The 13603-nt window shown below is 48.7% G+C and overlaps 1 protein-coding gene across 1 annotated transcript; it reads left to right on the forward strand.

Annotated features, from left to right (window-relative positions):
* The first annotated feature begins 780 nt into the window (after positions 1-780).
* Eci1 (enoyl-Coenzyme A delta isomerase 1) lies at positions 781-13414 on the forward strand. Its single transcript, NM_010023.4, has 7 exons — positions 781-840; positions 951-1037; positions 7231-7358; positions 10276-10422; positions 11318-11439; positions 11530-11708; positions 13047-13414. The coding sequence occupies exons 1-7, from the start codon at positions 801-803 to the stop codon at positions 13211-13213; spliced, it is 870 nt and encodes a 289-aa protein (NP_034153.2). The 5' UTR covers positions 781-800; the 3' UTR covers positions 13214-13414.
* The last annotated feature ends 189 nt before the right edge of the window (positions 13415-13603 follow it).

A 13603-nucleotide genomic window follows, 5' to 3' on the forward strand; every position in this document is an offset into this window, starting at 1 on the left:
GTGCTGGTTTTACTGTCTGTCTTAGTCCAGAAGAGTCATAATTTGTATGACTCAACTAAGAACTCACTTTGAGTTTAATCCCCAAAGTGGCATTTCTAAAAGCCAGGAGGACAGGTGGTGAGACGGCCTGGGGCTCAGAAGCTGACTCTGCCTGAGATGCTGCCGCCGCAGGAAAACTGGGAGGGACAGTTCTCTCTTCTGTCTCATACTGGTGCACCACAGAAGAAAAGTCTTAACCAAGAAGGAAGACTTCAGCCCGGCGTGGTGGCGCACGCCTTTGATCCCAGCACTTGGGAGGCAGAGGCAGGCAGATTTCTGAGTTCAAGATCAGCCTGCTCTACAGAGTGAGTTCCAGGACAGCCAGGACTACACAGAAACCCTGTCTCAAAAAACCAAAAAAAAAAAAAAAAAAAGAATAAAAGGAAGACTTCTTGTGTTTGTGCCCCTTGAGTATTGAGTCAAATAAAAATGCACTATTTGGGGCAAATAGCCTAGGTAAAGCCTCCCAGTCACCCCTGTGCTGGCAAGGCCGTCTGTTTTTCACTACGGTGCCAGCCTTGATTTATGGTCCTAATCCCAGCTCTGCAAGTGCCTCTGAGCTCTGGCAGCTCGCCCCAGCAGAATGAAAGCACTCTTGGACACACACCCTGCCCTAACTGGCACAGGGGAAACCCAGTCCTCTGGACGCTGCGGACTGGCTAACCTTGGCCTTGTGGGGCGGGGCCGGCCGGAGAGGAGGAGTCTGCAAGGCCGGGCTGGAAGCGAAGCCGCTGGCTCTGTAGTCCCCACTGATATCCAAGATGGCGCTGGCTGCTGCGCGTCGCCTTCTGCTGCACGCGGGTGCGTGGCCCGGGCGAGAGCGCTGGTGCAGGGCCTCACAGGGCTGGGTGCGCGGGCGGCGGTGGCGAGAGTCTGGGCGTGCTTGCTAACGTGCTCCGGGCTGTCTGCAGGATCCCGCCTCGGGCGCAGGGAAGCGGTGGACGGCGCGCGGCGCTTCGCTAACAAGCGGGTGCTGGTGGAGACGGAGGGCCCGGCAGGTGAGAGGGAGGGAGGGCCACATCTCGTTCATGTCCTCGGGCTCCGAGCCCACACGGTCTGTGAGGTCGGGCTGACGATGAGCTCTTGGAATTCCCAAAAGCAGGGAGTGAGCATAAGCTCACATAAACTCAGATTCTGATTAAAACCTAAGTTCATACCGGGCGGTTTAAATGACAGAATGGGTGAGTTTTTAAAGCTTTGGTTAAAGTTCCTAAAGTTATGGTCTGTTACTTAAACTATTAGTTAAGAATGATTATAGCTTGCGGCGGTGGCTCATGCTTGTAAACTCAGCTGAAGCCAGTCTGAGCCACGTGAGACAGTGTCTCAAAAATCTCACAAAAATGATTGGGAGCGTTTTTGAATATTTTCCTAATACTGGAATGTGGCACAGCAACATTTTCCTAGTTAATGTTGGGTCGCTCCCTGCCCACAACAGAAGGAAGCACCTCCCCTCACAAGCAGAGGCAGGAGGATGGTGAAGTTGAGGCCAACCTGGGCTACGGCTGGAGCCTGCTTTTCCTGTGCTGTTTTGTTTTTTAAAGTGACGATGCGGGGAGAGGGGGAGATTGTAATTTTCCAGGACAGTGACAATGCACTTATGGAAGAAAAACCTGGGAGGGGAGGACAGAGCTAGGGCTAGAGCTTAGGATCACAGTCTATAGGGGGAGGGAGCATTCAACCTAGACATGGAGGTCAAAGTCTGCAAAGTCTGGATTCCCCCCCCCCCAGAGTGATAGAATATGAGTGCACTGGAGAGAGAAAGAAGTGCCTTAATAGTGCCAGACCTGCAGGCTTCAATCCCAGTACCACAAAAGGAAATAAATAAAAATACTACAATAGGTAGCAGTAAAAACTATACCATGGCAAAGTCAGTGGATTATACACTTAAAGGTGACAAGATGTTTAGACTATCATGTAGATGTCATCACAATTTAGAGTAATAAGGTAGTGGCATATATTTTTACATGTATATATTTACCTATATATTTTATATATAATTTTAAGTAATAAGTACGTAACTTATGTATCTCTAGTGAAAAAGCAAAGGTAAAATAGCAACTGGTTTTATTTATTTTTTTTTTTGGTTTTGTAGAGCCAATGGTCCCTATATTTCAAAGGCAAAATTTAAAAGTCCATATGTCCCTTTAGCTTATGGGGTTTTTGTTGGTTTTTTTTGTTTGAGACAGGATTTTATTTATCCCAGGCTGGCCTGGAACTCATGTAACTGTGTGGCTGAGACTTAACCCACCTGCCTCTACCTCCCAAGAGCTGTGATCACAAGTGTTTGTCACACTTTACTTTTTTCTTTTTTTTTTTTAATTTATTTTATTTATGTACGTGGGTTTGGAGGATTTTTGGTGTTTGTTTGTTTTTGCCTTCCTGTATGTTTTGGCCTGTGGAGGCCAAAAATAGGATGTTAAAATCCCCTGAAGGGCTGGAGAGATGGCTCAGAGGTTAAGAGCACTGACTGCTCTTCCAGAGATCCTGAGTTCAATTCCCAGAAACCACATGGTGGCTCACAACCATCTGTAATGGGTTCCAATGCCCTCTTCTGGTGTGTCAGAAGGCAGCTACAGTGTACTCATATACATAAAATAAATAAATAATTCTCTCTGTCTGTCTGTGTGTATGTGTGTGTGTTTCTTTTTTTTTCCTTTTCTTTTTTTTTTTTTTTTTTTTATTCCGAGACAGGGTTTCTCTGTGTAGCCCTGGCTGTCCTGGAACTCACTTTGTAGACCAGGCTGGCCTCGAACTCAGAAATCCACCTGCCTCTGTCTCCCAAGTGCTGGGATTAAAGGTGTGCATCACCACCGCCCGGCTTTTTTTTTTTTTTTTTAAATAAATAATTCTTAAAAAGAAAACTTAAAAAAAAAATCCCCTGGAACTGGAGTTACAGTTATGAGCTGCTATGTAGGTGTTAGGAATCAAACCCAGGTCCTCTAGAAAAGCAACCAGTATTCTTAACCACTAAGCCATCTCTCCAGCTTCTTCTAGCTCACACTTTTAAGTCCCCAGCACATAAACACCCTAAAGACTGTGAACATTGCTAGCACAGAAATAGTCTCTTTCTGAGTTGACACAGGGTCTTTTTGGCAGAGGTTCACTTGATATGACGATGGGTTTTTTGACCTGTTTCACCATTTCTCCAGTGTTGCCTAGCAGGCGCTTCCAATGGGCATTCTGCTCAACCCACCATTCAAGAGTTTATCTGCTATGCACCTTGTTCCAAGAAGTTGGTTTCTACTCCCACAGTGACCAAGTTCATCTGTTCTCTTTTGTCAGCTCATGTTCTCCTTTTGCCTCGTAACCTTTCCCCTAGTGTCCACCCTCCTGCCAGACTTTTCAGATATTTTCCTTCCAACTAAACTTGAGGTGTTTGTCTTGTGCAGCCTGTAACTGGGCCACAGTTACCTCTCCCTCTTAAATCAAAGGTCTTAACAACCCACCTACGGCCTCAGCTGATAAGCCCCTTGTGATTTGGGAGCCCTTTCAGCAGTACCACATGATCGTAGGCAGCAGTACTCATTGGCAGCCAGTACCCCTGGAGACTGGCCCTGGCTTTCTGCACTTAGACTACAAATAACGTGCATGCACAAGGAGCCAAGGGCAGTGGAAGGGCACCGGACCCCAGCATTTTCTACTGCGGTGGCTAAGCGAGTGTGAGCTAATCCCCCATTAGAAACCTTTGCATCTCTGGGTCTGAGAGGTTGGGAATTGCTAGTGCAGAAGAGCAAGAGGAATTGCACAAACGGATGAATTAAAGACAGGAGAGATCTAAGAACAGGCCAATCTGAACAGTCAGGAGCGCTCCGCCCACTGCCATCTCGCAAGACATCCAAGTCATGGCACAGATCAATCGGTCTCTGCTGCCGACTCCTTGGTGTCCTTGAGGCTTGGAGCAACAGTGCAGTGTATTCCCAGTGGAAGTGGCAAGCAGCTACAGTGCTGTGAGGTTTGGGGTGTCAGGGAAACCTTTACCTCTAACTAAAGTAGGTGTCTCACCAGCCCCGAATCTCCAGGCAGGTGGACTGGTCACCTGTGGATACTGGAAAAATGGAGAACGCTCAGGGGCCTGAGACAGGTGCCATTCAAAGGCCACATGATCTTAGTCTTAGGTGCCCTTAGGACTGGGTGGCCTGTGACTGGAATGGAGGTCTGTGGTTACAGAATACTGCATACTGGGCTGATTTGTAAAGTCCAAAGCCATGGACGGGAAGGACTGTGCCTCCTCTGAAGCCTCCAGAAGGGTCTCCTCCGCATCGTCAGGCCTTTGGTACTGCCCCACCCCTTGGTGTCCGTCAGCTTGTGGGAACTCCTTTTACTCTGTGGTGGGGGGTGGGGGGGTGAGTAAGGGTGTACACATGTGCCTGTTCTCCACTGAGGCTGGGTCTCTCCGTGACCCCAGAGCTTGCAAATTCCAGTTGGTACAGCTATCTAGCTTGCTTTTAGAATCCTGTCTCTACCTACAAAGTGCTGGAATCACCAGTGAGGACCTGTATCCAGCCTGTTTGTGGGTTCTAGGATCTGACCCCCAGGCCTTATCCTCAGATGTCAAGTGCTTTAACTACAACTCAGACCTTTGCCACTGTCTTTATATGGCCTTCTCCTTGTACCTCTCCTTTCCTAAGGACAGCAGTCCTATTGAACATAAAGCCCATTCTAATGTGACTGTTTGTATGAGACAGGGTCTCATGGAGCCCACTGGCCTATGTAACTTTCTGCTCAGGTGGAAGGGGCAGCCTGGGACTTGGAAGCCAGGAACCACACAGCTCTGAAGGGAGAAGGTGTCCCAGTGGAAGGGCGTTCTGAGACATAGGGGCCCAGGAACCACACAGCTGTGAGATGGGACAATGTCCCAATGGTCCCTGAGACAGGAACCACACAACTCTGAGAGGAAGCCTCCCTCCTCAGCGGAGGCCTTGCAGCTCCCAGGGGAGGGGATCCCCAGCTGAGCTGAGCAGTTCAGGAGCCTCAGCCCCCCACTCCTTCTCTCCCTTCGGCTCTTCATTGCTTCTCGTCTTCTTCCAATGAGAGAGTCCCACCAGGCAGCAAATCTCATAAAAGATTTATTGGAGGGTCCAGGATGTAGAGGGCTGGATCCAGGAGTGGCTGCCTCAGCTCCCAGGAGCAGACAGCAGGGAACAAGCCTGCATTTGAAGTCATGGTTTTCAGATGTGTCCACCCTATAGCCCATGGGCTGCAGTAGCCAAGGACACCCTAACAGGAACTGTAAACTAACTAACACATGAGTTGTTCTTGTTCTTTGTTTGTTTGTTTTGGTAACTAGTTGTACATTTCTTGTTTGTTTTATTTGTTGTCCATAAATTTATTTATTTACTTTTGGTTTGTTTGAGACAGGGTTTCTCTTTTGTAGCATAGACAGATAGACAGATACTTTATTATGCATTTAGTTTAATCTCAAATTTTACTTATGTTTCTCTGTGTGTGCCTCTGTGTATGTGGGGTGATGATCACACTTCAAAATTTTTCAATGACTGTGGTTGGCTGCCATCTTGTCTGGTAACCTCACCAAGGTCCATTATACAGGTCTTTTTTTTTTTTTAAAGATTTATTTATTTATTACATGTAAGTACACTGTAGCTGTCTTCAGACACCCCAAAAGAGGACATCATATCCCATTACAGATGGTTGTGAGCCACCATGTGGTTGCTGGGATTTGAACTCAGGACCTCTGGACGAACAGTCGGTGCTCTTAACCACTGAGCCATCTCTCCAGCCCCATTATATGGTTCTTGGAAGTGAACATTGTAAATGACATGCTGCAGTATCAAAAGGCTGGATGTGGCGCTTAGACCACGAGCCAAGCTGTTTGTCGTGCTGGGTGAGAATGTGCAGCTCAAAGCCTCAGAACCAAACCGTGTTTCAAGTCAGGCTTTCTCTATGAGCAGAGCTGACAGCCTGGCAGCCTCGTGCCGGCCTCAGCAGGTCTCAGGTCCTCCCGTACAGCTGCCCTTGGTGGTCCCAGGTCCTCCGGTACAGCTGCCCTTGGTGGTCCCAGGTCCTCCCGTACAGCTGCCCTTGGTGGTCCCAGGTCCTCCCGTACAGCTGCCCTTGGTGGAACTAGAAATTTCTGGCAAATTCTCCTCTGCGCCTCCAGCTAGGGGAGCATCACACCTCTCCCTAAATTAGTTCTGCCTTCTAGGTTGCCATGACCTCTAAAGATGGAGGACGGGCAAGAGTCGTGATGGTGTCTGTGTCCGTGTCCCCTGCCTTAGGATGAGAAGGGTCATCTGTGATCTAACATATGCTTGGGTGCCCGTATCCAAGTACTACAGGCAGCTTCAGAGTCTTTGTTCTCGAGAGGGCTAGTGACATTGTCTTGGGGGCCTGAGACAACTCTTTTTTTTTTTTTTTTTTTTTTTTTTTGGTTTTTCGAGACAGGGTTTCTCTGTATAGCCCTGGCTGTCCTGGAACTCACTTTGTAGACCAGGCTGGCCTCGAACTCAGAGATCCACCTGCCTCTGCCTCCCGAGTGCTGGGATTAAAGGCGTGCACCACCACGCCCGGCTCTGAGACAACTCTTAACCTTGACCCTTCAGGAGGTTAGAGAGAGATTATTTGGGGATTTGAGATCTCTGTGAAGCCACAATAGCAGATTGAAGCTGTCCTTGGGTACACAAGACTCACCATCTGCAACCTCACCAGAAACCACAATTCCCACATCCTTTATTTTCTTTACCCATTGAGCCATCGTGCCAGCTCCTATCTGAACAGTTTTGTTTGTTTGTTTGTCTTTCAAGACAGGGTTTCTGTGTGTGGTACCAGTTTCTTGGAACTTGCTTTGAACACCAGGCTGGCCTCAGACCCAGAGACCTGCCTCTGTACCTCCTGAGTGCCAGGATCAAAGGTGTGCACCTCCACACCAGGCTGAAGGAGTGTGAAGGTTTTTGGTTGGTTGGTTTGTTTGTTTGGGGGGTAATTTTCTTAAAGACAAGGTTCTTTTGTGTGACCCTGGTTGTCCTAGAACTATCTCTGTAGACCAGGTTGGCCTCAAACTCAGAGCTCTACCTGTCTCTGCCTCCTGAATCCTGTGATTAAAGGCCTGTGCCACCACTTGGCCTGCCTATAAACCTCTAAATTCTGCAGTTACTGTAGCCAGACTAGGAACCAGGGGTGGGCAGGTATGGCCTGGGCTAAGCCCTTGAGAGGACCCCCTCTTTTCTAAACTAGGGGTTGCAGTGATGAAGTTAAGGAACCCTCCCGTGAATTCCCTCAGCTTGGAGTGTCTCACAGAGTTCACCATCAGCCTGGAGAAGCTGGAAAATGACAAGAGCATCCGAGGTGTCATCCTCACGTCGGTACGTGCCTGTTCAAGCCACACCCCAGCCTGACTGCGGTAAGAGTAGGAACCTGGAAGATCTGGAGCCCTCTATCATGCAGGGCTGAGTCACCAGGCACCCCTAATCACCACTAGGGACCTCTAGGACAGTTTCCTGGAAAGCAGGTTTCCAGGCTTTTTACTTTACCTGTGAAAGTATTTTTTATTTTCTGTTGTAACTGTTGTCTTGGAGGTTTAAAATCTGACTTCTCTCAGCTTCTGAATTGCTCTGCTTGGCCTCTAACTCTGGCAGTCTGTTCTAATCTTCTGCCTCCTTTTCATTCTTGGCTAATTCTGTCTTCATCTGTGTCTAGCTTTTTCTTTCTTTAAACTGTCTCTGTAAAATGCTTCTGGTAAAACTATCTCTCTCTGTCTCTGTCTCTCTCTCTCTCTCTTTTGGTTTTTCAAGACAGGGTTTCTCTATTTAGCCCTGGCTGTCCTGGAACTCACTCTGTAGACCAGGCTGGCCTCGAACTCAGAGATCCACCTACCTCTGCCTCCCAAGTGCTGGGATTAAAGATGTGCGCCACCACACCTGGCCAAATGCAATTTTAAAATAAGCTTTTGCTTATGTGTCCTCTAGACTGTACCCTGAAAAAAGTGGAAATCGATGGACAGAAGGGGCCACTAGAGAGAAGACATAGGAGAAATGAGCAGTTAGTGCCACGAGGGACAGCTTCAAGTGAAGAGGTGGCTAGAGCAGTTCCTGCGAGGCCCCAGTGTCATCAGGAAATAAAGTCTGGGGCGCAGCATAGCAGTTACGCTTTCTTAGGACGTGCAACGAGTCAGCTGGGGACTGGAGCTGCAGTCCTAACAGCAGTAATTACCGTAGCTGACAGGAAGGAAGCTGAGAGTCTACATCAAGGCCTACTTGGGTATGTGACGCCCATGTGATTAAATCCTAAGAAACTAATAGAGAGCATATCAGACCTTCCATATATCCGATGGCTGTGGCTTGCGTCTTAAACGCAAGAGAACTCGGATTTCGGGACAGAGGGCAGGAAGGACAGAGGCAGGACGATCTCTGTGAGTTTGAGGCCAGCCTGGTCTACAGATGGAGTTCCAGGACAGCCAGGACTATATGGGGAACCTTGTCTCAAAAAAAAAAAAACAAAAACAAAAACAAAAACAACCAGAGGGAAAGGAAAGAGAATGCTGTAATTAGGACAGATCACACAGATAACGGGTTTGATGTTTGTGTTATGACTGCTGGTTCTCGGGAATGATGACAGTGACAAAGGTAACTGCCCCCAGGATAGAGGAGACAGTGTCAGCTGAATGGAGGGAGAAAATAGTTCATCTGGGGTGCTCGTGGGCCAGCTAGGTTTCCAGCTAATGGGATCATCAGTCCAGCCAGCTCCTGCTGCTGCTTCTACTCTCCCTGATGCCAGGAGAAAATGGAGTTGATACTATTTGTGGGAATCAGCACTAGACAATGTGTACATAGGCCATATTTACAGAGCCCAGAGGTAAGAGTTTGAATGTGACTTAGAAGGCTCAGAACCCTTCTATAGGATAAATCTATAGGCATCACCTAGAGTGCTTTACTCTTCCTCCCATGATATCTGCCTCCGGGGGCCTGGAGAGGTGGCTCAGTGGTTAGAGCACTGGCTGCTCTGGAAGAGGGCCTGGTTTACTTCCCAGAACCCACAGGTTTCTCACGACCATCTAGAACTCCATCCCCATCCCCATGGGACCCGACACCATCTTCTGGCTTCTGCAGGCACTAGGCACATGCAGACAAAGCACTCATACACATCAATAAAAAATTAAAAATAAAGCCTAAATCTGCTGCTACCTTCCAAGTGCTGAGACTACAGACATTTGCCACCAAGACCAGTTTTTTGTTGTTCCTGTTGTTATTACTCCATGTGGCCATTGTCCTGTCAGCCCTGTCTCTTCTGCCATCCTTTACCCACAGTAGAGATGACCCACAAGCCCACTGTACCCAGTCTCATTCGAAGCATCTGAATCAGTCATGCATAGTAGTGCACCTTTAACCCCAGCACTTGGGAGGCAGAGGCAGGCAGTCTCTGAGTTCGAGGCCAGCCTGGTCTACATAATGAATTCCAGGACAGCCGGGTCTATTATACAGAGAGACGGGATGTTGGTGGTGGGGCTGGGGCTTGTGATTAGCACAATTTGAGTCTTTTACCTTACAGAAAAGGGATGCATTTCATAAAAGCACTGAGATCAGCCCACAAGTATTGTGGGTCAGCTCATACCCAGGAAAAATGGACTCAGCTGCACTGTGGACTCCAGAGTCACAGATGTTGTCTGTCTGTCTGTCCACTCCCTCACCTGACAAAAGGTGCAAATTATCTAGTTGCTGCTCCAGCACTGCCCTTGAACAAATCTCCGAGCCGAGCCTCAAGCCCTGGCTGAGAGCCCTTGTAGAGGGAGCTCCCCAGTTGGGATTCTCCTGAGCCATTTCCCAGGATTTGGTCCTGACCCCAACACATGGCTCTGTCCTTGCCACTTCCCTGTAGCCACTGGCGCTTCCTCCAGCTGTGTTCTCCCCATACCTACTTTGGTAGCTATCAGATCTGAAACATGCAACTGAGGGTCTACGTGTGTTGCTATGTTGTTCTAGATCTTTCTTCTGCCCTGGCACTTTGTTTCTGCCCTTGCTCAACCTTGGGAGTTAGATCAGAGCCTGCGCCCCTAAACCCAGGGATGACAGAACTGAGCACGAGTGTGCTCTGGTGTCAAACAGCTTGGTACCTGTGTGTCTCTGAGCAGTACCCAATGTTACCTGTTCCAGTTTGAAGTTAGGAAAGGACAGACATCCCAGAAAGCAGTCAGTCCAGGCTGTGTCCTTGACCCCTCAGTTCTGGACTCCATGGAAGCACCCTCTTACCAGCCAAACACGGCCCCACCCTGCCTTCTCCCCGCAGGAATGCCCGGGTATCTTCTCAGCTGGCCTGGACTTGCTGGAGATGTATGGCCGGAACCCAGCCCACTATGCTGAGTACTGGAAGAACGTGCAGGAGCTGTGGCTGAGACTCTACACGTCCAACATGATCTTAGTGTCTGCCATCAATGTGAGTGCCCCTCCCCACACACACACACCCACAGTTCTCGGAGGACCAGACAGACACGGCAGAGAAAAGGCCACTGAATGGGAACCAGGGCCTGGATAGCTGGAATGAGCCCTATGCAGATCTATACTTAGGAAGTGATGTTTCTATCTGACCCTGGGAAGATCGAGCAGTAGAAAAAGGATTGAGGCTCAGCCTCGCAAAGTAGACTTCTTGCCAGGTGCGGGTGATGCACACCTTTAGTTCCAGCACTGGGGCAGCCAACTCTACAAAGCGAGAGCAAGTTCCAGGACAGACAGCTAGAGATACACAGAGAAACCCAGTCTTGAAAACAAGTGCCCCAAAATAAAAAATAGGGTGAAAAATAACAACCATCAAGAAAAGAAAACTCAGAGTTCTCTAAGTTGGCGTGGCTGTAAGGATCAGAGCCATGGGAGCTGAAAGGAGAGACTGAAGAGAGAAAGCTAAAAGAGAATGTAAGACACTGGAGAAAACACGATGACTTGTCTCATTAGGGGGCATGAGGGTCACACAAGGAGGACACTACCATTTTGGGGTTCCCAAGCATACTGGTCACTCTGTGTGATAACAGCTCTACAGCCTGACAGGTCTGTCTTAGCATCAGGTGAAAGCTGCAAAAGGAAAAGCAACTTGCTGTTCTGAGGAAATTTTTGGCCCCCCAAATGCTAAAGAGTCCTATGGCAAAGCCTTTGAGTCTCTTAAGACCCCAGCCCTGATCCCTGAGGTGCCAGTCGCAGTTTACATAACTACCAAACATACTTGGCCCAGTGCCGTGCCGTGAGCTCTGACCTCTTATCCCTTGCAAGTGTGAGCGCCTTCTGCCCTGCCTAAGGAATATTACTGGAACACCTCCTGACCGATTCTTTTCTCTCTGCAGGGAGCCTCTCCAGCTGGAGGGTGCCTCTTGGCTCTCTGCTGTGACTACAGGGTTATGGCTGACAACCCCAAATATACTATAGGATTGAATGAGAGCCTGCTGGGCATTGTTGCCCCCTTCTGGTAATACAAAGGACTGCACCCATACTTTATATTTGCATTCTGGTGGAACATCCCCTCATGGCTCAGAGGTAAACGATGTCTTCATTGCAGGTTTAAAGACATGTATGTGAACACCATCGGGCACCGGGAGGCGGAGCGTGCCCTTCAGCTGGGGACCCTTTTCTCACCAGCAGAGGCCCTCAAGGTGGGAGTGGTGGATGAGGTGGTACCTGAGGATCAGGTACACAGCAAGGCTCGCTCAGTGATGACCAAGTGGTTAGCTATCCCAGGTAAGGAGCAAGCATGCTAGTCCCTCCATGCAGCTTTGGAGTGGCTGGTTAAGGGAAGCCCTTTCTCATTCTGGTTGACCCACCCTGGTGAAACCAAAAGTCCTCCTCACAAGTTGGGATTTGGGACAGTAGTCTGTGCTCTTGGTCTGTTTCCGTGATGCTGTGACACAGGAGTGAGCTTTACCGGTCAGGAGACTGCTGTTGAGTAGGGCTCTTACAGAAGGAGGGAAGCCATCAGAACACAGCTGGTCATACAGCCAATGTGGTGAAACTGCAGGGACACCAAGACGTTTTGGTGTTTGACTTTTTTGAGACAGGGTCTCACTGTGTAGCTAAAGTTTTCCTGAGACAACCTACTTACCCCATCTCTTCAGATCTGGAACCTCTCCTTGTTGGAACACAGGCATGTGCCACCAGCTCAGACATTGACATGTTTATTTGTTTTGGTTTTCCAAGACAGGGTTTCTCTGTGTAGCCCTGGCTCTCCTAGAACTCACTCTGTAGACCAGGCTGGCCTTGAACTCAGAAATCTGCCTGCCTGTGCCTCCCGAGTGCTGGGATTAAAGTCGTGCACCACCACGCCCGGCGACATTGAACTTTTAAGTTCATAGATTTCCCAAATTATAAAGAGTCTAGGCAGGCCTCCTTGAAACGCTCTTCTCTTGGGAGCCAGTTGCTAGTCCCTCCATGCACTACCAAGCATTTACTGATTTGGAAAATGTGGTCAGTAGAATTCAAGGAAAAGAACATATCAGCTATTTGTGGGACTGTGGGGCTGAAACTTGGGGCCCCATTTGTGTTCTCTACCACTGACTTGTGTGCCAAGCCCTAGACATGACATAAAACACAGCAAACTTTAAGAGGCAGGCATAGTGGCAGTGCCTGTAATCCTAACACTCAGGGGACTAAAAGAGAAGTGCTACACATCCAAGACCATCCTGAGCCACAGAGACTGGCTCAGCAGCAACAATAAAAACTGTCTTGCACTGGGCAGTGGTGGCCACACACCTTTAATCCCAGCACTCAGGAGGCAGAGGCAGGTAGATTTCTGAGTTCGAGGCCAGCCTGGTCTACAGAGTGAGTTTCAGGACAGCCAGGACTCTACAGAGAAACCCTGTCTCGAGGGGCTGGGGTGGGGGACTCTAGATGGGATATTGCTATGTATTTCAGGCTGACCCTGGACTCCTTAGCCCACCTTAGCTGCCCTAATGCTTTCTCTGATTTTCCCAACTCTAGGAGAGTTTATATTTCAGTACTTGAGGACTCAAGTGTAGAGGAGCCGGGAACGGCCCCCCACACTGCACAGGTGAGTTTCATAAGTAACCCTGTTTTCTTCAGACCATTCTCGGCAGCTGACAAAGAACATGATGCGAAAGGCCACCGCAGACAACCTGATCAAGCAGCGAGAGGCTGACATCCAGAATTTCACCAGTTTCATCTCCAAAGACTCCATCCAGAAGTCCCTACACATGTACTTGGAAAAGCTCAAGCAAAAGAAGGGCTAACCTAGGTGGACTTCTGAGTTCGAGGCCAGCCTGGTCTACAGAGTGAGTTCCAGGACAGCCAGGGGTATACAGAGAAACCCTGTTTTGAAAAAAAATAATAAAAAAATAAAAATAAGGGCTAACCTACAGCTGCCACATATGTGCCTTCTAGGGACCCACTGGTCCCAAAGATTATATATAAACAAGGTATTCTTCAACTTCAAAACTCTCTTAGCTCTTGTGTTCCTAACCTTAAAATGTCCTGTTTCAGGAATGGAGAAATAGGTCAGTGATTAAGAACACTAGCTGCTGTTGTAGAGGATGCAGGTTCAAATCCCAGCACCCACGTGGTAACTGCAGTTCCAAGGTATCCGATGCCCCCTCTGGCCTCCAAAAGCACTTCATATGAAG

Source organism: Mus musculus, chromosome 17 (assembly GCF_000001635.26).
Source record: "Mus musculus strain C57BL/6J chromosome 17, GRCm38.p6 C57BL/6J".
Classification (NCBI taxonomy): domain Eukaryota; kingdom Metazoa; phylum Chordata; class Mammalia; order Rodentia; family Muridae; genus Mus; species Mus musculus.